The sequence below is a fragment of the Meleagris gallopavo genome, chromosome 1 (genome assembly GCF_905368555.1).
Source record: "Meleagris gallopavo chromosome 1, MGAL_WU_HG_1.1, whole genome shotgun sequence".
In the NCBI taxonomy this organism is placed as follows: domain Eukaryota; kingdom Metazoa; phylum Chordata; class Aves; order Galliformes; family Phasianidae; genus Meleagris; species Meleagris gallopavo.
Genome location: NC_139404.1, coordinates 86,080,517 through 86,105,048, shown reverse-complemented (window position 1 = coordinate 86,105,048; position 24,532 = coordinate 86,080,517). Strand labels below are relative to the sequence as shown.

General features: G+C 39.2%; 1 protein-coding gene across 1 annotated transcript in view; it reads left to right on the top strand.

Annotated features, from left to right (window-relative positions):
* Window positions 1–24,532, top strand: part of LOC104909327 (ephrin type-A receptor 6) — a 450,149-nt gene that overhangs the window by 332,118 nt on the left and 93,499 nt on the right. Inside the window, exon 6 of the mRNA XM_085239360.1 lies at window positions 17,399–17,523. Within this exon, the coding sequence (XP_085095486.1) occupies window positions 17,399–17,523 (125 nt within the window). The remainder of the gene's footprint in view (window positions 1–17,398; window positions 17,524–24,532) is intronic.

Here is a 24,532-nt window from a genome sequence, read left to right as displayed (position 1 = left end):
GCCAGACATATTGCTCTAGGCAGCTGGCAGACTTTTCCCACTGTTTCCCACAAACAAAAAGACCATTTATTCTCACCCAGTGTTTTCTATTATTATCTATCCATACAAAGACCTATCTTCTTTTCAGAGACTCTGGACCATGAGATCCCTTGAGTGTGTCGGAAGAAGGGCAACAAAGCTGGTGAAAGGTCTGGAACACAAGTCTTGTGAAGAGCAGTTGAGGGAACTGGCATTTTTCAGTCTGGAGGAGAGGAGGCTCAGGGGAGACCTAATCACTCTCTACAACTGCCTGAAATGAGGTTGTGATGAGGTGGGGGTTGACCTGTTCCCCTGGGTAACAGAGAGGATAAGAGGGAATATCCTCAAGTTGAGCCAGGAGAAGTCAAAGTTGGATATTAAAAATAATTTCTTCTCAGAAAGAGTGGTGAGGCATTGGAGTAGGCTGCCCAGGGAGAAAGGATAGATGTAGTACTTAGGGACATAGTATAGTGAGCAGTATTGATAGTAGATGGACAGTTGGACTAGATGATCTTAGAGGTTTTTTCCAACCTTAATGACTTTATGATTCTACAATTAAATACATCTTTCTAAACTACCTGATTATTGACTCTTTCAGAGAACTCCAGTAGTTTATGAAGCATGCCTTCTCTTTATAGAAAACATTATTTACTCAAGCCTGGTAGATCCCGGATCTGGGAACACTAACCCAAGCACCAAGCAACTCAATGGCAGTGCTTACATACCTGCAGGGAGAGGAGAACATTAGAGCCAAGGCAAGGAGTGATGATTAGAACTGGGGTCAAAGGTACTCCAAGCAGGGAGATTCCCAATGTTGGGTCACCCCAAGGGCTGGGCAGTGAGGGTTAACTACAGATAAAGCCCTGCATGTTTGCTATACTGCCCATCAGCAGAGGCAGGATCGTGTGAATCTGAGAGACTGGAGCCCTGGGGGTGCATTCTGGTCTTCTGGAGGTCTGGAAGTCAGCTGGGAGATCAGGGAGCCAGAAACAGTCCCACTGTGCCCAGCATGACGGAATAAGTGTTGAAAGCTTGTTGACAGCATACATACAAGACCTCTTTAAGCATTTGAATTGATTATGTGGAATATGAATGTTTCAGACACTGAGAACAGTGCATCTGCTGCACTTGAACTAGAATTATGAAAGCTGAATGTTTCAATTATGTATTTATCATAACAATTATACTTACAAGTGATTATTCCGAATACTACATACAAATCATTCTTAAAGATATAAAAATTAAATTATTTCTTCAAGCTGTGTAAGCTTTGAACTATATCAACTGTTGTCTTCCTCGCCTTAAGATTATCTACTTAAAATTACCTGAGGTTGCCAATAAATGTGTCATATTAGTTATTCTGTATTAGTTTTGTATTCAGGATTGTCTGCTTACAAAAATGTCAGGTAATGGTGACTATTGTTATCTTGGAATCTGTAGTGCCATGCTCATTTTTCCTCCTGTTTTAAAAGGAAGCCAACAGCATCTTTGAAATTGGTATGTATTAACAAAATATTCTTGAATAGCTGATGGCAAGATTTGATACAAAAGATCACATTAAGAAATGTTTAATGCATCTTTTTAAAAGATATTACATGGAGATGTCAAACTGACCACAGTAGGAGTACTGTGATTTTTATCTTAAAAAAAAAAAAAAAACAGTAAGGTAGTTCTGTGAAGGTGGATTAAAGATGAGACGTTTATACTGACTGAGGACGGATAATTCAGTGTTTTTGAAGTCATTCCATATTTGCATATTTTTATGAGCAAAATTCATTAGCTTTTATGTCAGTGCAGTTCTTTGAGTGTGAATATGCTTTTGAAGAAGACATAGCTTAAAGATAAAATGCATGCATGAATATAGAGATAGATAGTATCTTTTAAACATACAGTTACACACATCATGGATAAATTCCTTCCAATGTCCTTTTGTGCTCACTGAGCTCGAGGAAGGAATTAGGACCATATAATCACAGAATTGCCCAGGTTGGAAGGGACTTCAGGGATCATCAAGCTCCAACTTCTCTGCCGCAGAGCAGGGTCACCAACCTCCCCATTTAACACTAGACCAGGCTGCCCAAGGGCCCATCCAGTCTGGCCTTGAACACCTCCAGGGATGGGGCATCCACAACCTCTCTGGGCAGCCTGTTCCAGCACCTCACCACTCTCATAGTAAAGAACTTCCCTCTGACATCCTAAATCTTCCGTCCCTCAACTTAAAACTATTTTACCTTGTCCTGCAGTTATCTACCCTTGTAAAGAGTTGATTCCCCTCCTGTTTGTAGGCTCCCTTTAGGTACTGAAAAGCTGCAATGAGGTCACCCCACAGCCTTCTTTTCTCCAGGCTGAACAAGCCCAGCTCCTTCAGCCTGTCTTCATAGGGGAGGTGCTGCAGCCTTTGGATCACTTTTGTGGCTCTCTTCTGGACTCTCTGTAACAACTCTCTGTCTTTCTTGCACATCTTTCTTATATCTTTGCTGACTATGCAGCATATAAGATGCTTCCAGTTGAATAGGTGCATTACTAGAGATGCAGAGTATGTTTGAGAAAGCACACAGCAATTAGCAGATCCTAGATAGGAGAAGAGTAACGTCTGCCTCATTTATTCTGATCTCTGCAGGAAAAACCAGGAGGCACCTTGTGTTTCAGCTCTGTCCTCCAAGTCCAGAGAAGAGATGCAGGGTCATCGATAACACAGACTGAGGTCATAATACTTTTAAGATGGACCATTTTATAATCTTCACAAGGAATTCAGCTATTAACTTTCTCCAGTAGACTTTTGCAGATTATTTGTTTGTTTGAATACTTGAGAAGTTAATGGTGCGGGATTTTTTGGTGGTTGTTGGAGGAAAGAAAAATTGTCTGCCTCTAGACAAGCTGCAATAAAAGACAAAATATCATATAGCTGATGGAGGTATGTTTGTATGCCTCAATTCCTCAGTGGGGCATCAAAGAAGGTTTGGGGTGCTCATTACTTTTAGACATCAATGTTGAGCACTCTTCATCTCCATCTGGAGGCCTTATTTCTCTGCAGTGTTTATACCTCCTTAAAGTGCGCCTAACTTTAGGAGTCCTTTTTGATTCCAAAAGTAACTTAAAGTTACTTCAGTTATTTTAAGTGATCTGAATCTCCTGGTGTAAGTATGATGGGAATTGACTAGCAAGGACTGATAATAAAATACCAGCAAACTCAAAGTTGTTGTGAGTAAAGGAGTCCATTCTTAGGGCACTCAAATCCTCTCTTCTTAGCCAGAGCCAGTGGTTTAGCCATCCCACAGACTTTCTTCCTCAGCTCTTCATGCATTCAGCCAAAGTGGAAAGACCTTTCAGGGGAAGATCAACTTGCACTACATGAGCAGTTAAAACCCAATCACAATCTGTCTGACCACCCATAGTGTGAGATGCTAAATCAACACCACTAATAGACTCTGATCGTGATCATTAGTGAAGCATAGAAAATTCTGATTTAAGGCAGAGTTATCATGATGTCTTGGAAAATTAATACCATTGATGAAAGTTCCTGAAAATGATAACAAGTATATCTTGAGGTAAACAGCTGCAATAAATAAATATTCCATTTGTTATTAATTCATTTCCATGGGTATATTGTCACAAAAGGTTTCTGTGCTTGCAGAATAATACCCTGTATGATATATTTGTTACTTTTAAACTTTTTTTAAGAACACATTTTACTAACCACTATTTTTTAAACAGTAAACTTAAAGAACTATTGCAAAGGCAGGGCAGAGGAGGCTGGGGGTGGTGACAATATGTGTGAGGGAGGGGCTTGGCTGTTCAGAGCTAGCAGTTGGTGTTGGCAGGATTAATAACCTTTAGGTGAGGTACCATGAAAACCTATGTCCTCCCAAAAGTTAGGAAGTTGAGAGACATTCAGACACCATGAGTGTAATGCTGGGAGTCCTACTATAAATTGAATGTGAGTCAGCAGCACGCTCTGGCAACCCAAAGGGCCAACCATATCCTGGGGTGCATCAGGCCCAGCACTGCCACTGGGTGGGGGGAGGGGTTGTCCCATTCTGCTCTAGCACTGGCTGTGGATTTGGTTGCCACAAAGTAAGAAGGACATAAAACTATTAGAGAGTGTCCAAAGGAGCTCTATAACAACAGTGAAGGATCTGGAGGGTAAGGCGTATGAGGAGTGGCTCCTTAATGAATTACAAAACTAAGTGTTACATTGGTAGAGGAGAATTTTTTAGACTACTTGGGGAAGATTTGTAATAGGAAGATATACTTAATGGAAGAGTAAAAGAGACTGAACAATATTGTTGTTCATTTATTCCAATGCAACAATTTTGTGCAATATCATTGTCTAATCCTAACAGTACTTAACTCCTGTATGTACCTAAATTAGATGTCAAACTGAAAGCTTTCTATATTCTCAAGTTCTGTTTCTGTGCATGTTCTGAACATCCTCCGTTTTAAGGCGCATTAAGGAACTTGGGCACTTCAGTATAGCTTACCTCCATGCCCTCTATTCTGAGGATCAAGCACTTAAAAGTTGGCCCTGAAGCACACAGCTGCACATCACTAATGTACTGTGTGGATATGAGCCATTAGTTCTTACAACTACTGCCTAAGCTGCAAAGTGGGATGTTTTCCCTCTGTCAAGACTGCGATGCAGGAAACAATTTATAGGATAGCATAATGTAACAAACTTTCCTTTCTGAGCTAAATCTAATCAGTTAATCTGGCCCATTGTTTTGTCTCTGACAGTAGGCAGGAAAGTACACTGATGGAAAGAAAATAAAATAGTACTTCCCCTCCTGTACTTTTCTAGCTTGTGTCAGTGTTCAGTAGCATGTTAGATAATGATTCTCTATTTCCTGTCTGAATGTCTCTCAACTTCCTAACTTTTGGGAGGTTTTCATGGTACCCTTTAGAAAATGACCAGTGCAAACTGTCTGTGTGTCAGTAGGTGACCTAGACATTGTTCTTAGGCAAGAAATTGAGAAGGGAAGGATTGTAGAGGTCAGCTTCCCTCCACGGATCTTCCTACTTTCCCTTTCTGTAGAAAACATTTCTGTAGAGCTGTTTTGGAAAAAAGATGGGAGATGAACAGTAGATTTGGAAAAAATGTATAAGGACACAGTTCAGCACAAAGAACTTTGAAGAACACCAAAGCTGATTAGCACAGGGGGGAGAAAAAATAATAGAAATACCAAAAGAGCACAATGGAAGAGCCTGATGATTCATAGTTTCTTGTTAAGAGGGCAGTCATCAGATGATTAATTTCTTGAAAACGAAAGGCTCATGAAAATTAGTGATGCACTGACCTGGAAGTACGTGTATCTAGGTTTCTTTCTCACTTAGATCTGTCAGTAGATTGTCTGTCAGTGTATGAGCGTGGATGCATGCAGCAAGTATAAAAACAGAAGCTAACTAGTAGATAATAGATGAAGAAGCTTCTCTTTTGAAAAACTATTCTATAGTTTCCCAGGATTCCACAAAACTTGCTTTGAAAGATTTTTTACTGCGCATTGTCTGATCTCATTTCTAGACTTCTCTGTTTTGTTGGCATTTTAGTGAAAACTCTTAAGCTCACAATGGATCTATAGATCTACCCAACTGAAAAAGCATTCTGTTTAGGATCTTGACAGATCTAAAACAACTCTTGTATCACTCCAGAGATCAGCTTCAAATAAAAGCCATGGCTGATTTTGTCCGAAGTTTCAGTGCTGCTTGTAGCAATGCGTATATCAGACACCATGGCTGAAACTGGGGGATAGCTTTGCTCTACTGGCAACCACCTTGAAGTTCAACCTTTACAAAAGCAGTTCTGGTGTGCAGTCTGTGCTCTCCTCAGATGGTGTCTGAGAAAGAGAGGTATGAGAAACTGCCCTCAAACTGTATCTCTCTAGCTACAAAGGAAAACATGACAACTTGCTAGAGTAAAAGCACAGCTTTTAAATGATTTACATCAAGTAAAATGAATTCCACCCTACTTGACTGTAAACTGACCACTGGACAGCAGCATGGTTTTTCAGTGATTCATTGATATACATCAAGTACAAACCAGTAACATTCCAGCCTTCTGGATGTGCTTCTCATTGTCAATCTTCTGAGTCTATATGCCAGGGCTTAAAAGGATGTACTTTTCTGTGCATAGGTTTACACGCTAAACATTGAAGAGATACATGACTCTTTACATAAAACTGCACTCAAAGGCAGAGTAAAAAATAGCTCTTATCATTGCATAATGATTTTTTTTAAAGAGCAGTTAACAGCATACCTTTGGAATTTTTTTAACACTTATATATGTAATGTTACTTTGTTTGTGTCATCAGTGGGAGAATTTATTTATGAGGGCATATTTATTTTACAACAATGATACTTAAATGCTTTATTGAAATGAACATTTGTGCAAAAATTGATTGAAGATGTATATTGTAAGTCAGTATTAGATGTCTGCATGCACTTACATGTATTACATGAGAATATTAAAGTACAGCAGCTATGTCATTCTCTGCACATACCAACAAACAGCTTTTACTGTAGGTTCAGATAAGATGTTCAAATAAAATATTCATGATTTTCTTGCTAAAAGAAAAACCTCTTTCTGACCTATAAAGTACTGTTAGACAGAAAATGACCTACAATCTCATATAGTCTCATATTTTGATATAAACAAGAACAGGAAAGATTTTCTCGAATGTATATTTTAGACTGATCTGCTACATCCCAGGATGACTAGCAATTAATGGAGTGAAAAGATGGCAGATTTCCTAGTGCTTTTTAACTTAATTTCATTTTCAAACTTCTGTGATCAATTTAGCAGCAGGAAGTTCTGCATGGCAATTTGGCTCCAGTTGACCCCGAAGGGGTTGCTGCTGAATGAGACTTACTTAAAGTTCTGTTACCATAATGACACCTGCAATAAGTGACACCTTCTTAACCTCAAGTTATATTTCCAATACATTTATACCAATTCCCAGGTTATTTTAGGAGGCTGAAAACAAGATTCTTCAGACAAATGTGCCACATCACAGGACACCTAGTGCTGGCATGATATTTATAACTCACATAACACATTAGCTGCAACACATCTTTTTTCATGCTGATTAACATAATTATAGTTGTAATCTGATTCTGCTGATAAACCAATTTCTCCCATCTTCTTCTCTTCTAGGACAGGTTTTCTAGAAAGGAAATGGTTCAAATCACCCTGGTGTTGTTTCTGGGAGGAATTGTACATGTCAGACATGATTCCCCAGAAGCATGCACACCAATTTGAAACAGTATACAACATTTAATGGCAACATCTGAGTCGGGAGGAACTGAGCAATCACTGGGGGGTACACTCTCCTAGACTTTCATTTTCTAGATGAGGTTCTCATAGAAGCCTTTCTTGTTCTTTTTGGCATCCCTAGCCAAGTTCTGTTCAAGCTGGGCCTTGGCTTTCCTAGCCCCAACCCTACATTAACTAGCAGCTTCCTTATGCTCTTCCCACTGTACATGTCCCTGTATCCACTGCTCGTGCATTTTCTTCTTGCTCTTCAATCTGACCAGCAGGTCCCAGTTCAGCCACACCAATCTCTTGCCTTTCTTTCCTGACTTGCTACACCTGGGGATGAAGAGCTTTTGCACCCTGAAGAAAGCCTCCTTAAAGATCTGCCAGCTCTGCTCCTCACCGTTGCCCATGAAGACAGTTTCCCAGGGTGTTTTGTTGACTAACTCCCTGAAGAGCTGAAAGTTAGCTTTCCTAAAGTTTAGCTTCCTAATTTTACTCTTCAGCTGTTCCTCTGGAGTATGAATTCAGCCATAGCATGGTCACTACAGCCCAAGCAGCCTCCAGTCCTGATGTCACCAATCAATTTGTTTACATTGGTGAGTCACATATCCAGTATTGCCATCAATATCCTAGTGGGGCCATCAATTACTTGGCTTAGGAAGTTATCCTCAATGCCTCCTAGATTGTCTACCGCTCTCTGTGCTACTTTTCCAGCAGTGTCCAGGTGGTTGAACTCCCGCAGCAGGACAAGCACTTGCAATCACAGTGCCTCCTGTAGCTGGAGATAGAAAGTTCTGACTAATCTGGTGGCCTGTAGTAGACACCAATCACAAGGCTCCCTTTTCTGCCTTGGTCTCTAACTGTCACCCATAGGCTTTCAACCTGCTTATGACTGTTCTTTAGGGACAGCTCTTCACATTCTATTCTTTTCCTGGTGGAAATTGCAGCCCTTCTTTCTTGCCTGTCCTTTCTGAACAGTTTGTAGCTGTTGATAGCTACACTCCAGTCATGGGAATCATCCCACCAGGTTTCAGTGACTACAACTATATTGTGATTTTCAAGCAGCACAGTAGCTTCCAGCTCCTTTTGTTTGTTTCCCAAGCTGCATGCATTGGTGAAGAGGCACTTCAGCTGGGCAGCTGGCCTTGTCATTTCCTTAAAGGATAACTCCTCAGTTCCTTCTAGGTATTGTCCTTGAATTTTCCCATTGCCTTCTCCTGTTACTCCAGCAGTTGCTGCCTCATCGTCATAGAGTTTTGTATGTCTTACCAGCACTTCTCAAGGCAGTAGATCCTTCAAGATCTACGCCAGCATCCTGTCCCTCTAATATAGTAATGCCTTCCCCACACCTTATCATGGGAAGGCTCACTGTCCCCCCCATTCCCTTTCACCTAGTTTAAAGTCCTCCCAACAAGTCCCACTAGCTTTTCCCCAATGACCCTTCTTCCCCTTTGAGAAAGACAAACCCCATCTGGTGCCTACAAACCTAGTACCACATAAGCTAATTGGCTGTCAAAAAAAAACAAAGTTCTGGTGATGTAACGAAGCCGGGTATTTAAAGATATGATCCTTTGGTTTATTTCTTTGTCCTTGCCCAATTCAGGAGGCAGAGAAGGAAAGATGGTCTGTACATTCAGTTCCTTTAGCCTTCGTCCCAAGGACCTGAAACTCATTTTGATAACCTTGTAGCTATCATGTAGCTTCTTTGTGTCTCCCTGTATGAAAAAGCAGTAAGGGGTTGTCATCTGTTGGCCATACCAAGTTAGGTAGTTTCACAGTGACATCTCTCACCCATGCACCAGGGAGACAGTGGACTTCTTTAAGAAGAGGGTCTTCTCGGTGTATTGGACGTTCAGTTCCCTGCAGGGAGGAATCATCTCCCAACCCATCTCCTACCCATCTCCTACCCAACCAGTACCCATCTCCTCTTCCTCAATGAAGTAGCCTTGGTATCATATCTAGACTGAGTGGGTTGTTACAACCCTCAGACAAGTCTTCCACATCCAGGGCCTCATACCTGTGGATGCCTTGTACAGAGTCACCTTGGGAGGGTGGAGCAGGCAAGGATGGATTTTGTTTGCGGCTTTGGGCACAAACTTGCCTCCATCTGCTCTTTTTCTTTGTGTTTTTGGTTCCAGCCTTGCAATTTTTTTCCCACAACCTGATGTGATATAGGCTGCCTTGGGTTTTTGTTTTTTTCTTTGAAATAACCTGTTAGTGCATGGGTGAATTGTTGTTTCCCTGCCCTTTCTTTTTGTCCCCAGTGATGCATTGTAATCTATGTATTTCATACTGCAGCCTGACCACAAGGCAGAGCAGGTCACCTACCTGCTTACACAGCTGTTCTGAGTGCTGCCCCAGGAAGCCACTGAGAGCATCATGAACTCTACACAGCCAGAGGCCTGGACAGCTTCATGGTTACCTCCAAATTCAGTCAGGATTTCCATATCCTTCCTGACAGGGGCAGACACCCTAGCTTTCCTTCGGGTGGATACCATGATTAAGTCCCAGTCCTTGGAGGATGATAATCCTCCACTGCAGTGTGATGACCCTGAACTTAGTGGCTGATAATCACCTAATGAACTTATCTGTCTAGCCCTCCCTGCACAGATCGCCTTAGCAAACTGCCACGCCACACCCTTCTGAGACGCCTGGGTGGCCCAGCTCCATAATGACAGGTTATATACACTCAGGGGGTTTGGCCGCTGTCACCTCCTGGCTCCACCCCACCACATCAGCACTACCACACGTCAGGGCTGCTCCCACAATTCCCAGTGTTTTTTCCCCACAGTGCTTTGCTGCGGATTTACCTTTCTGTGAAGGGTGCGAACTTCTGCTATGCAGCTGATCCACATGAAGTCTTTGCTAAAACAGCTGAAATGGTGCTTTCCATGTATGTGACACGTGGCCCTTTTCAGTTTTACAAACTTGTTTGGTTTGTCTGTAATTCCTGAAAATTTTCAACAAGCCGTTCTGAAATGAGTTTATTCCACTTGCTTCAGAAATACAGAGCATATATAAAGCAGCTCCTTAAAACATACATTTATGGAAAAGATTTGTGTGATTACTGTAACTATTGTAATTTACAAAAACATTATTCAAGTACTTCACATTGTTCACTGTATTGGTTATTATGCAGTATATCTCACAGTACTTGCAACTTTGAGGGCAAGAACAAAACACCCACGCAGGCTGGCAGGTGATAAGACTATATTTTATAGGATTTATTTTGAATATCTTTTAATATAATCCATTTTGAAATAACGGGGACTGAATAAATCCTGTTAGAAGTAAAGATCTAGCAATGCTTCTGTCTCAGGCTTGTGAAATAATGAATGGCAGCACATTCTACAAGTGAAAGAAAATCTGTAGTGTTGCAAAATTACATGGGTGAATGATCATTGTCATCATCCATAAGTCCAACAAAAGATGGGAAAGAAATTAAGCAGTAAGGAAGAAAGAATTGCATTATAGAATGTAGTAGATAAAAATGGTTTTGCATCTGCATTTAGCCTGAAGGAGATTTTGAGGTTGCATCTATTGTGACCTTTAGCCCAGAATACTGTAGCAGAATCTGTTTTTTCCTAATGGGATTAAGTTCACTTGATTTCAATCCACCATTTCTGAGGAAGCAAAGAAAATCTGCAAAGGGAAAGAATTTAAAATGGAGGGAAAGATTGTAATTATAGCTTGCTGGAGGCATATTTTTCAATAAATGGAGTGCTTCAAAGTAAGTGTACTAGTATGCTGTCTTTCGAATGCAAGCCTTTAGGGAACTAGTGAAAGAGTACAAAGTAAAAACATTATTTTACACCCAAAATTGTTAATTTTCTAGCTCTAATGCATTGTCAGGAGAAGTGCATATTCAACTTTGAACTCCAAGCTTAGCACCGGTAATAATATACCTTCCGAGCATTATGACTGTAAATTAGCACTGAAATGATTAGGAAGATAAGAGATGCTATTATGTGAAGAATCAAGTCTGTTATCTAGTTCCTGTACTAATTGGAAGCAGTCTTACATGATAAGAAAAATAATTCCTACTGAATTGAGCATAAACCCAAAGATGTTTCAGCTATGGACGGACACATCTTTGTTACAAGTTTCATTTTTTACTACAAGTTTAATTTATGTTCATATTTCCAGGATCTTTTCTGTGTGAACTTATGCTTATTTTATACATTTTTAGGTTTATATATAGTCTCTCATATACACATTTCTATCATGGAAGTGCTTACGTACCGGAAATAATGGGAGGTAATAACATTTACATTGTAAGTTATGATAGCTCAGTCACAAATATTAAAGAAAATCTCCAGAGCGTGGCCAGAAAAGAATACAAATGTAGAATCTCCTGAATCCCTGTCACATTCCTCACTCATAAAATAGTGTTTCTTCCCTTGTCCTACAAAGACAGAAAGATTAACAAGCAAACACAGAAGAAAGAAAGAATGAAAAGTATCTTTGCTGGGGAGCTAATAAACATATTGCAGGAACAAAGGCTGCTGGAGATGATAGGCAGCACAACTGTATCCTTGTTTGTTGACCGAGAATACTTTTCATGTGCGACATTACTAATGAAGGCTGAAGAGTTTTGACCTCAGCTTTTCTGGTAAATGCTTCCTTCGTAAACAGCTCAAATGCCAATAATACTGAAGACATTATCATTGATCAGGAAATGTTATTTCATTACTTTCAGTTCTGTTATTGGAGTAAAATGTCACCTCTAAGAAAACATCTTGTTATTGCTTATTACCTACCTTACAGACTTTCAAGAATTAGAAATAAAATCAATATTTTTTTCCTACGGTACCTTGAAATAACAGTTTATCCAAGTCTGGAAAAACGCTTCTAATTGTGGATCATGAATAAAAACTCAGACTTCATTTATTGCTGTTATAATATAAAATCATACTCAGTATCAAATAGTATAGAAATTCTAATACAATTACAGAATCTAGGCTGGGAGAACACTGTATAAAAAATACTGTACCCTGGCACATCTCTGTAATTAACAGTTATAAATGCTGTTTACATACGATTTGATTAAAAAATGACACCTTTACAAAGTATAGCTGTATTTATAATGAGAAACACAAATCTAGAACACATTTTGCTTTAAAATCTAGTATCAGTAGTTTACAAAAGAACTTTCTACTGTTATGGTTAAGCAAAAGGAGAAAGCACAGGAAATTTAATGTACTTATTCCATACTCTGTTTCATTAATTTCCTAAAAGTTCTGTAGAATGTTATTGGATAATTAGATAACCATAGCTCTTCTTGTTTCACACATAGTTTCCTATGTAAATTAATTCATACAATTTACATGTGACATAAGCTTGAAAATGTGTCTTTCAGTAAACCCATCTTCTTTTGTATTCTGACCAACATAGACATGAAACCAAAGTGAACTTGGATTACTCCTCGTAGCATTGATATTTCTTCCACTCGCAACAGTCCTTTTCTTAATGAAAGAAGAAGAGGAAAGCACGCTTCTTGCAAGGTGTTGAAGCATGTTTCCTCTTCTAACTATATCATAGGAAACAAAAGGTGCTCGATTAATGAGTTCAATGAGAAGCAATCTCCTGAGTGGGCCTTAGTGTTTTCCCTAAGTTACATTTGGGAAGTGGCTGAGGTAGGAGAAAAAGAAGAGGGAAGGAGCAGGCTGGATTCCCTCCTTTGTTTGAAAAGCCTTACTCCAAAAATATTGGTAACGCCCTATATTTGGGTGAGTGTGGTCTTTCTTATGTCTTGAAGCTGGCAGAGCTCTTGAGAAAAGCATATAATTACTGAAATTCAGATTATTACTGGTAATGGTGATGGTATAGAAATATGTGTCTAAGTTAAACCACGTCATTCTCACTGGCAGTATTTTATACATGGAGGTCCTTAGTCTTCTCATGAGGATGGTGTCCAGATGACTGCTGGCACTTCATAGACTATGGCCAAAACAGATGGGAAAGAAGGAAAGGGGACAACAATCATGTAGCTTATCTTATTTGTTGGTTGATAGCTTTCTTTAACAAGAAACTTCTCAGATTTCTAGTAGGGCCTGCTCTGGCATCCGCTAAAACGACAGTGAACTGACATGGTTTCTCTTCACTAGAAAAATAAGGTTTGAAATGTAATAGTAGAGGGGTAGATTGGACCGGAAACAGACATCAGGTGAGCGTTTGTCATCAGCTGCTGCTGGGTTTATAGATTCTTCATACTCAGCAGGCAACATACCAAAGTTCTTTAGTCTGGAAAACTTGTGAAAAATGTTGGAAATGCTTTGTCCACTTTTAACAAAATGAAACAAGAAATTGGAAAATTACAAAATAGGCTAAGGGGAAAAAGCTTCAGAAGTCCTGTAAATCACCTGTTTTGAAATCAGAGACTACAGATAATGGAAGTCAATCTAGGAAGAAGAGAAAGTTTCTGTAAAAATGACACTGGATTTCAACCATCATTTAAAATACACATTTTCTGCTTTCTATACAGTGTATGAGAAAAGAAAGAGATTCAGTACAAAAAAAAACCAGACATTTAGAATAAAATAATCTCACTCTGAATTGAGGAATGAACATTCATTATTCAATTCAAATTTGAAAAGACAAAGAAAGTTATCAGACTAAATTAACAGGAGCTGACAGCACTATAGATGACTCATTGCAATTCAAAAATTTTATAACAGTGTAGAGGAGAACATAGAGAGCAGATGGTGCAAAGAATCCTCAGTACAAAACTGAGATCAACACTGAGATCAAGAGCCAGAAACCATCCTTCAGCCTAGTACCAATGTCAAGAAAACGCTGCCATTAAAATGATTAAAAGTCGTGCTGGGTTTCAAGCTTTTTTTTTTTTTTCCCCTCAAATGTCTTCAGTGGGTAACCAAATTAGAGCACTCCTGCAGTTACTGGATTTGAAGAAACTAATTAAAAGAACTTCCCATTGATTCATCATAGGAACATTTTAGCAGTCTTAATATACGAGCAAATAGGATTTACTCGTCTTACAAATTTCCAGTTAAAGAGAGCTCTAACAATGAATGGATAACATCTTTAGGGTCTAAATAATTTCTGTTCTACTGAGCAAATCTTATAAGAAGCTGAATTTTTTCCAGTGAAAATATTGTTTTTAAAATGATAGTAACTGAAAAAACAGAAACTTGGCTAGCTGCAACTTCTTATTACTTAGTCTTATTTGCTTACCTCTTTGTACAATAAATTTCTTACTGAAATTCATTTCCTTTTTTAAGTAATTATTTCATCTCAAGTAATTATTTCATCATACAGGTAAATTCTGTTATTATTATATATTATTATGATGACAATTAGTGGTATCCTTCTGAATGGATAAGAAATGGTTAATGGCGTTTGTTTTTGTTTTATTAAGTATTAAGGGTTGTGTGTAGGTTTTTTTGTTGCTCTTGTTTTTTATTAAAAAAAAAAAGTCAAAAATACACAGTATTCAGAGCCTTACACACATACACCTTCACATCTTGATTTATAGGATGCAGTGCTGGCACTGTGGTACAGGTATGATGTGAGCATGGGACCTTCAGTTTCAAGTACACGTCAAGCACAGCTGTTTTACAGGAGACTGGAGTAATTATCTTCCATTATTTTTCTCCTGAGCTGTTTCCCAGGGAGAAGACATTGGCTACTTGCACAAATGGAAGTTACTGCAGTGAAGTCAGACAGACTATACACTTAATTGTTGTAGAAATTTGGAAATCAGAACCCAGAGAAAAATGCACCATGTGGTGCATATGAAAAGCTTACTAATGTTAGGTCATAATTTGAAGAAGTGTAATACCAGTAATCTATATTTTAAAAAACCTAGAAGGGTCAAGTGTTTTCTGCGAGCATACTCAATCATTTTGCAAGGATTTGGCTACTAGGCTGATGAATGCACACTGCAGAGAGGTGAAGTGATGGTGTGCTAGTGAGGGTGGCCCAGCTAAAGTCCCTCGGGTACAAACAGGCACACGGGATGGATCTGAAAAACCTGCAGAGCTCCCTTGGCCTCCGCCTTGATGCCAGTGAATGACTCAAAACTGCAAATAGTAAACAAATATATATGAGAAATTGTCTTCATAGGACCTTGATTTGTGTTTCACAAATACAAATCCATTTTTGCTGCCTCGTGTTTTCCTTTCAACAACTCTGTCTTTGTTCCCTACTTGGAGCAGCTCATTTTACCCCAGAGTAATACTAGAACTCAGTTTCACCCTCAATTTTCAAGAATAAAAATTTCATTTTAACTAAGGGAGTAGTTATATGTACCCAGAGGTAACATTTTGGCCCAGAACTTCTGAATGTGTTTTATTCATATATTTGTCTATTTTGCTATGTTCAGTTATATGATGCTGTTTGAGGTCTTCCTGAAAAGTAGACTAATCCTTTATTCAGCAAGATATGATTCTTTTTTTCTCTCTTTCCCTTGCATCAGACCTATGGTTAAAATGGTGTAAGTATGGATGGGGGAAAGTTTCCTGTGTAAGCTCTGTTTTATCCATATCACTTTTGGTAGTTTTTTCTTCTTTTGGTTATTTTCTTTTGGCCTGTTAGCTTTTTATCCCATCATAGAGACTGGTCTGTTGTACCACAGAATAGTTATCCACAGGGAAGACTGTAAGTGGGTAGAGGTTTATTTTCTGTCTCGCTGACACAGAGAAACCGAGATTGTTATATGTCTGTGTGCAGAGCTTCCCTTTTTTCAAAAGAAAACAAGCTGTTCTATTTTCTTTAGTGTTTGTTTCTAGCTTTTATTTATTGATTTCATTTCTTAAACTTTCTGAAATGTTTACAGGGAAGTAAACGAAGGTGAGGAATTTTGTGACTAGAAGCAGATTCCTATTTCACTTTACTAGGGAGACTCCTTTATTCAAAAGATAAAAACTGAAGCCATAAAAGTATGTTATTTTTAGAGGCAACTCTTTAGGAGCTTAGAAGAGGTTAAGTATGATTCATAATAGAGAGGAATGGGAGAAGGTGTGTAATAAGGTGATATATGTTATTTCAGCGACAAATAGGGAAAGGTGTAAACCACTGAAAGAATCTTTTTTTTATGTATATAGGATGCAGTCTCAGGAAGCTGGTAGGACTCTGATGTAACTTATTCAGTAACTTATTCGTTCAGCTTTCTCTGTTGTCTTCAAGACTGTTGAAAGATGTGACTGTTTTGTTGTTACATTTAGGAAAGATTCGTGTCAATGCTTGTAAAGCAGCTTTAGTATCTGGAGAGTATTAGACTTCTTTTGCCTTACTTGACCAGTTTAATAAAATAAGCAAATGGAGTTTCTTGTAATTGAATTTTTGCCTCATTTGACATTGTTACACAGAATGTCCTTCTATGTCCTTCTTCTTTTCCAAAAGGGCAGCAAATCCAACTCTCAAAATCACTTAAACCCACAGTGAGATAGCTTTGCTCTTGGGTTCATCCACCCATGTTAGGCCCCTTCTGAAAGCTACTGGAAGCAGTTCCTGCTCACTGCACAGCTGCAGCCCTGTGAGGTCAATTACTGCAGGTGGGTTGGGGCACCTCTGCTTTCGTGGCTTGCCCTAACCTTGCCACTGCCCTCACCTCCCCTAACAAGCCAGCGGTTGATTACACACAGCTACTGCTCTGAGGGACTGGAATTCTTTTGCTTCTGCCAGCTCAAGTAACAGGAACAGAGTATGTTATGCCTGTTTTAGGTTTTGTCACATTATTTTACCCCAAGGAGTAAACCAAATGTTTGTTCTACTCTAGCAAAACTATAACACTTAACATAGGGTATCCTGAGTTTAGAATTTACTCTCTGAAACACAGCACTGCTCTGGACGTGATGTCCTCAGAGTGAGTGGCACATCCTGGTCATGCACAGACAATGGTGGAGACTGACTCAGGCACTTCTTTCTGGGTGAGAATTTTTGTATATAGTCATTTCTCAGAAGCTGGTCTGCATTTTAATAAAGGAATTACTGGTGTGTGCTTGAAACATTAATTCCAGGTTATATGGTTTCCCTGAGAATTGCCATCTGTCATGCTTTTCTGCCTGGAGGTAACTCAAAGTTACTTCGGGTTAATATCCTAAGACAGTAGGTTGAAAAGATAAACAGTGTACCTTGTCTTTAACCCGTAGTTATCCTTTTCCCTTTCAGCACCCTCCTTGATAGGTATGGTAAGGAAAGACTGGGCTTCCCAAAACAGCATTGCCCTCTCCTGGCAAGAGCCGGACTTTCCCCATGGAGCCATTCTGGACTACGAGATCAAGTACTATGAGAAAGTAGGTCTCACTTACAGCATCACCCAAACTCAGATCCTAAAGAATAATATGTTTCATATTTTTAATATTTAAAAAATATTTTAAACTTTTAACTTGATCCCACGTACAATGCTTTATAAGTAGACATTTTGTTTTGTATTGAGTTTTTGTTGTTGTACTTCTGACTTGTTAATGACTGTCTTGTTTCATGTCAGAACCAAGTAGAGCAAACAGGCAGTGGATACACTTGTCTCATAGTAGCAACAATTATGAACACAACAGATCAGATACTCAAACATATTTTGATACAAGAACTGTAAAAGGTTCATACTGCAATGACACTGAAACAATATGTTGAAGGTGAACATCAAAATTTGATTTAATTTTGTGGTATTATTTTGCAATAATCTGTGCTTAAATGACAGAGTCCATCAGCCTTGTTTAGAGGCTACAAGAGATAGAAACTGCAATGCATTTTTATCAGATTTCTGGTATTTTGTCAAAATTATATTGTTTCACATCAAACTGGACAATCACACGCATTACAACAAAAGATACAACGTCTTATGAAAGCATGATCTGAAGCCTGCTTCTCCCAAAGCAGAAAACACATTTCATCATTTTCAGCTGGCTACAGGACCTTGCACAAGTGTAAAATTTAATGTTAATCAGTGGCTTTATTCCTAGAGATACAGGAAGGAAAATGGTGGTGCGTGTTTCTTAAGCAGTAATATGCTGTCGTTCTTGCTGTTTCTCTGTCCCCATCTGAAAGTCACAATGGAGCTAATGGATAAGTGAGATGATCACAAAGAACAGCAATATAAGCCAAGACATGAAAAACAGATTTAATGATTTTAAACTCTGTGGATATCAGAATTTCCTTCCTTGGCAACCCTTCTCTATTGAGATTATGCAGCTTTAATGATGCAGAAAAAAAGAGTAAACTTGAAAAAAATTCAAACAATTTAAATAGTATAGCTAGAGAGAGGAAACATGATTGCTTAGAATATTTGGTAGCCAAAGCAAGACAAACTTATTTTCATGCACTGGTGGAGCTCTTTCAATTTTTCATCCATTACCATAGTAATCTACACTATGACTTGCACTGACCACTTTTTGTTTATCAATATTAAAATAACAATCAAGTGAATTAAAATAGACTAATGTATACAGTTTACACCTCAGTAAAGTTACACCTACACCTAGTAAAGTTTACACCTAAACTTTAGTCTGTTTATACTTTAGTCTTTTTCTACAGTAAAAGTACTATTTTCTGTTCTTTTGGAAAGTCTACAGAGTACTTTTTTTTTAACTGTTAACTTCTCTATGCTCTTAGGTGTGGGGAGATAAATGCACTGCTGGCATTTTCCAATACTCTTGTATAGGTATTATTTTCTCCCTAAGTCACTAACTGGCCTGCATGCACAGCTCTTGAATACACCTTTTATTAGTAAGTTATAACAGGTGTGCTTTCTTCTGTCAAAGCTATGTAATAGGTAGAATGAGAGACATACAATCCAGCTCCCATAGTAAGCAGGTCACTTATTTGAGCAGAGGAGTAGCTATCTGACTGATTTGCATGACCAGATTCTAGAGCAGAGAGGTGAATAATTTAGTACTGCAAAATACTCTGCTGATTTTCAGTATCAAATTACAAAATGTGATTTTATACAACTTTGATCCACTTATATTTAAATATTGCTTATGTTTAAATATTGCTGATGAAGCGTAGATTACAACTATACCACTGTGTAAGTATAGTGGCCAAATGTGAATAAGATTTGTATATTGACCAAAAAAAAAAAAAAAAAAAAAAAGATTGACAGTGTCTACCTCAAAGCCAGAAAATAGTCACATGGGCTTTAACAAATTCATTCTCCTTCACCTCAAGCTCTGTATATAAAATAGCACAGTCTGTGTATGTCAGGTGTGTGTACAGCAAGTGTCATCTTTCAGGCTTCCCAGCAACCCCAGAAGAGGAAAATAGCAGCATTTGTTTTATCAGGAGTAGTGACAAAATAGGGATGATGATGCAGAATAATAAGAAATGTGATAAATAAGAGGAATCTACCACAAAGACATCCCTTTCTTGGAGATTTTAAAAATGTAGCTGAAATTCAAAAACAATATAAGCATGAAAAGTTCAGAAGTTTTCTTAATGTCTTAAGGAGACATTACAAATTCAGAAAACAGTATCCATTTGCCTTAGATACTGTTGCACACATGAGTTAGTAAAAAGGAACAGATTTTGCATCCCATCCATAGCCCTTTTTACCTGCCATTTGTATTTGAAAATATAAGAGGTTTTGTTCTTACAATATAAGAAATTGAATGTCTTCATCAGATATAAACAATACTGAAGTCTCAATAGATTGCATCCATTTCTTAACTTTAAGAAACTCTGCAAGATTTTAAAGTTGTATAAGCATGAATATCTATAAGATTCCAGGGTGATATTTGCGAAACTATCAAGAAGACACTGGGGACTTTCTGGCAGCATGCTGTCTTTTAGTTATAACCAGTAGGAATTCTACAGCTCATAGAATGTCACTTCTGGTCATATGCCCCCAAGGTTTCATGAAAGGTCTATCAGCTTACAGAAATCCAGGAGCCATCTAACAAGAGACAATGAGTGCTCCACAAAATGAGGCTGTTTCCAGTGATTTTATAAGTAACATAAATTAGGGATGGCGAACCCTGAAGACACAGGAGCATTCTTCCGTGCATATCTAGAACAAGTAGAACAAGGGAAAAAGGTTAGACTGTGCAAGGTATGCATGGCAGTTATATTTGTAATCTCGGGCAACAAGTTGCACACAGAGAACCATAGAAAGATCAAGCCCATAATTCTCTCTGTGAAAAATAGACTCATATCTTCTGAGAAAAATAGTACCATGTAATTGAGAAGTAGAGAAGGAAAGACTACTAATAAACTGCAAACATGGAAGCAATACATTAATTTAAAAAATATAATAAAGCGGCTCAGTAATTTGACTGCTTTAAAGCACCTTTTTCCACAAGACCTTCATTTCACAGAATCACAGAATCACAGAATTGTAGGGGTTGGAAGGGACCTTTAGAGATCATCGGACCAACCCCCCTGCCAAAGCAGGTTCCCTACACCAGGTCGCACAGGTAGGCGTCCAGGCGAGACTTGAATATCTCCAGAGAAGGAGACTCCACAACCTCCCTGGGCAGCCTGTTCCAGTGCTCCGTCACCCTCACCATGAAGAAGTTCTTACGCACATTCATGCAAAACTTCCTGTGCTGCAGCTTATGTCCGTTTCCCCTCGTCCTGTCTCCACGTACCACTGAAAAGAGACTGGCCTCACTGCTATGGCCGCCACACCTCAGATATTTATAAACCTGGTCCCCTCTCAGTCGTCTTTTCTCAAGGCTAAACAGACCCAGTTCACTCAGCCTTTCTTCATAGGGGAGATGGCTCCAGGCCCTTCACCATCTTTGTGGCCCTCCGCTGGACTCTTTTCAAGAGTCTTTTTTGTACTGGGGAGCCCAGAACTGGACACAGTACTCCAGATGAGGCCTTACCAGGGCAGAGTAGAGGGGGAGGATCACCTCCCTCGACCTGCTGGACACGCTCTTTTTAATGCACCCCAGAATGCCATTGGCCTTTTTGGCCACGAGAGCACACTGCTGGCTCATGGCCAACCTGTCGTCCACCAGGACGCCCAGGTCCCTCTCTGCAGAGCTCCTCTCCAGCAGCTCATCCACCAGCCTGTATTGGTGCATGCAATTCTTCCTCCCTAGGTGTAAGACCCTACATTTGCTTTTGTTGAACCTCATCCGGTTTCTTACTGCCCAGCTCTCGAGCCAGTCCAGGTCTCGCTGAATGGCAGCACAGCCTTCAGGTGTGTCAGCCAATCTTCCCAACTTCGTATCATCAGCAAACTTGCTGAGGGTGGCCACTATCCCCTCATCAAGGTCATTGATGAAGATGTTGAACAAGACTGGACCCAGCACAGACCCCTGGGGGACACCACTGGTTACAGGTCTCCAGCCAGACTCTGCACCACCAACGACGACTCTCTGCGCTCTGCCAGTCAGCCAGTTCTCAACCCACCTCACTGTCCACTCGTCTGTCCCACACTTCCTCAGCTTTGTTATAAGGATGTCGTGGAGACAGTATCAAATGCCTTTCTAAAATCAAGGTAGACTACATCTACCGCTCTTCCCCCATCCACCCAGCATGTGACAGCATCATAGAAGGCCACCAAGTTGGTCGAGCACGACCTCCCCTTGGTGAACCCATGCTGACTACTCCTGATAACCTCCTTTTCTCCCAGTTGTCTGGAGATGGTATCCAGCACAAGCTGTTCCATCACCTTTCCAGGGACAGAGGTGAGGCTGACAGGCCTATAATTACCCGGATCTTCCTTCTTGCCCTTTTTGAAGACCGGAGTGACATTGGCTATCCTCTAGTCTTCAGGGACCTCCCTGTTATCCAAGACCTCTCAAAAATGATGGAGAGCGGTTCGGCAATGACCTCCATCAGCTCCCTCAGCACACGTGGATGCACCCCATCAGGTCCCATGGACTTGTGGACCTTAGTACTGCCTAGGCGCTCACGCACGTCCTCTTTCCTGACTAAAGGAAAGTCTCCCATTTCCCAGACCCTCTCACTAACCTCTAGGGTGTGGGATTCCTGCAGGAGAGCCTTTTCACTGCAGATGGAAGTAAAGAAGGCATTCAGTATCTCTGCCTTCTCAGCATCCCCTGTTACCAGAACCCCGCCCTCACTTAGTAAGGGGCCCACATTCTCTCTAGTTTTCCTTTTGCTGTTAACATACTTGAAGAAGCCTTTTTTATTATCCTTTATCACTTTAGCTAGATTCAATTCCAGACGGGCTTTAGCCTTCCTCGTTGCATCCCTGCAGGCCCTGACTACATTCCTATATTCTTCCCAAGTGGTCAGACCCTTTTTCCACATTTCATGGACCTTCTTCTTTCCTTTGAGCTTGCGCATGAGCTCCTTGCTCATCCACACAGGTCTCCTGCCACCTTTTCCCAATTTCTTGCTCACAATTTCTTCAGTGAATTACTACAAAATGTGCAACACATAACTTTAACAAAATATTGTTTGCCTTTCTATCAATCTCTAAAAGTGAAAATCTTGAGAAAATTTTAAAAATGCACTCGTGTGTATTTATGTAGTTGGCTGATATAGTTTCACTCTTTTCTGCAGCTTTTCAGCCAAAAATGCAGTGAACGTAATCAGTTCAAGATGCTATGGGTTTCTGATGCAGTGAAGACAGAAAGTTTTCAATTGCATAAATATTTATGTGCTATAATCAGAGGTGGAGGAGTATGAACCTGAACTAGTACTGTATGTTGAGGCCTGGTAGTTGAAATATCTTATTTCTGATAGATTTTGAATCATTCTGAAGATTCCACCAGTAGAAAAATTTGACACATTGGACGATAAGTGAGTCCTTATAGCAACACACAAAGAATCCATTAAGTGTTTCACCTTATAGATCTAAGATGTACTTTGAAAAGCATTTCTTCATAGATCTTCTTTGTAGTGTTCAAATATACTAAACATTTGCCAATTATCTCCGTTGACATAGGATATCTGCCGTATTCTACAGTCTGTTATCTATTCATTCTATTTCACAGTCCTTTAATATCTTTCACAAATAGCAAAGTACTTTTAGAAAAAAAAAATCTTTCATAGGCATTATTGTCTTTTTCTTCAGAAGTTGAACTCCAAATTTCAATATAACCTCAGTTTTATTGCTAATAGAAGTCAATTTTTTCCTTCACACTTTAAAACTATCTCAGACTCTGACTAAAGCTTTTAATTTTTTGAAAGATTCCAAGGCATCGTAATCTATTTAACTACAGACAGACTGAATTCTCAAATCAGATGAAGGATAAGATATGACCTTGTCACAGCTTTGTAATGAGGCTTAGTCCTTCTGTAGGAATTCTCTCATGGGAAATAAAACAGGGTACACAGTGGATATAAACCATACCAGCTGCATTTGAGGTGGTGTAGTTAAACTTGAAAGTGCTTTTTCCTCCCGTCTTCCACCCAAACCCTCAAAGTTAATCATCAAAAATTAGCACTCCCTGAGATCTGTGTTAAGCATATCAAGCTGTATACATATCAGAAACTATATTAAGTTCTCCCATATGGCCCAAATACACCAGCTGGATGTTTTCTGCTACAAGATATAAGTAGCAGACAAAGCTGGTCTATAGGGAAGAGATTTTATAGAAAGCACCCTAGCAATATCGTAGGGCATTGCAATGATATCTTGAAATAGAGTATCTTCTAGAGCAGGATGTGGAAAGACTGGTTGATATTTCACTTCCTTGTCTTTTGATGAAATTTGCACCAGTGCCAAAACCCTTTGACAAAATACTTCATTTTTTTGGCAGATTCAGTTTGCAAATTACAGATAGTTTTCACATAAAAATTTTAATGCACCTCTAAATGACACTGAGTGGACAAGATCTGTGGGATTTCAGATATAACTGTTCCTCCACTCCAGTATTATTTAGAGTTGAACTAATAAATAAGAGAAAATAGCCAGGCAGTAGAGGTAAAGGGGAAATTAGTTTCCCAATGAGGTTCTAAAAGAAGATGAAGAGCTGATGAAGCAGATAGGTAGATGAAAGCACCAGATTTAAAGAATTAGAAAGCTGTATGACCTTGTTAATTTTTCTATCAGTTTACAGCTGTATTTACTTAACTTGAGAAGTGATACTCTTTCTTAAACTCTGATATTAAACAAACACTGCTATTTCTTGAATATTCATTAGTATGAATTAAAATGAAGCATTCTGGGTAGAGAAGTACATAAGAGAGTTTGTGAAAAATGCCTTCATAGGAGTAACATGAAGATTTAAGAACATCAATGTGTAACGAATTTTGAATGGCAGAATTATTCTTACAAAGATTAAAGTGGAAAATTTTATACAAGAAAGTAATTTTCTCTTGCTGAATTGTATGCCTACAGTACTATTCTGTAGTTTAAAGCAAATCCCTCTGTCTAGAAACACA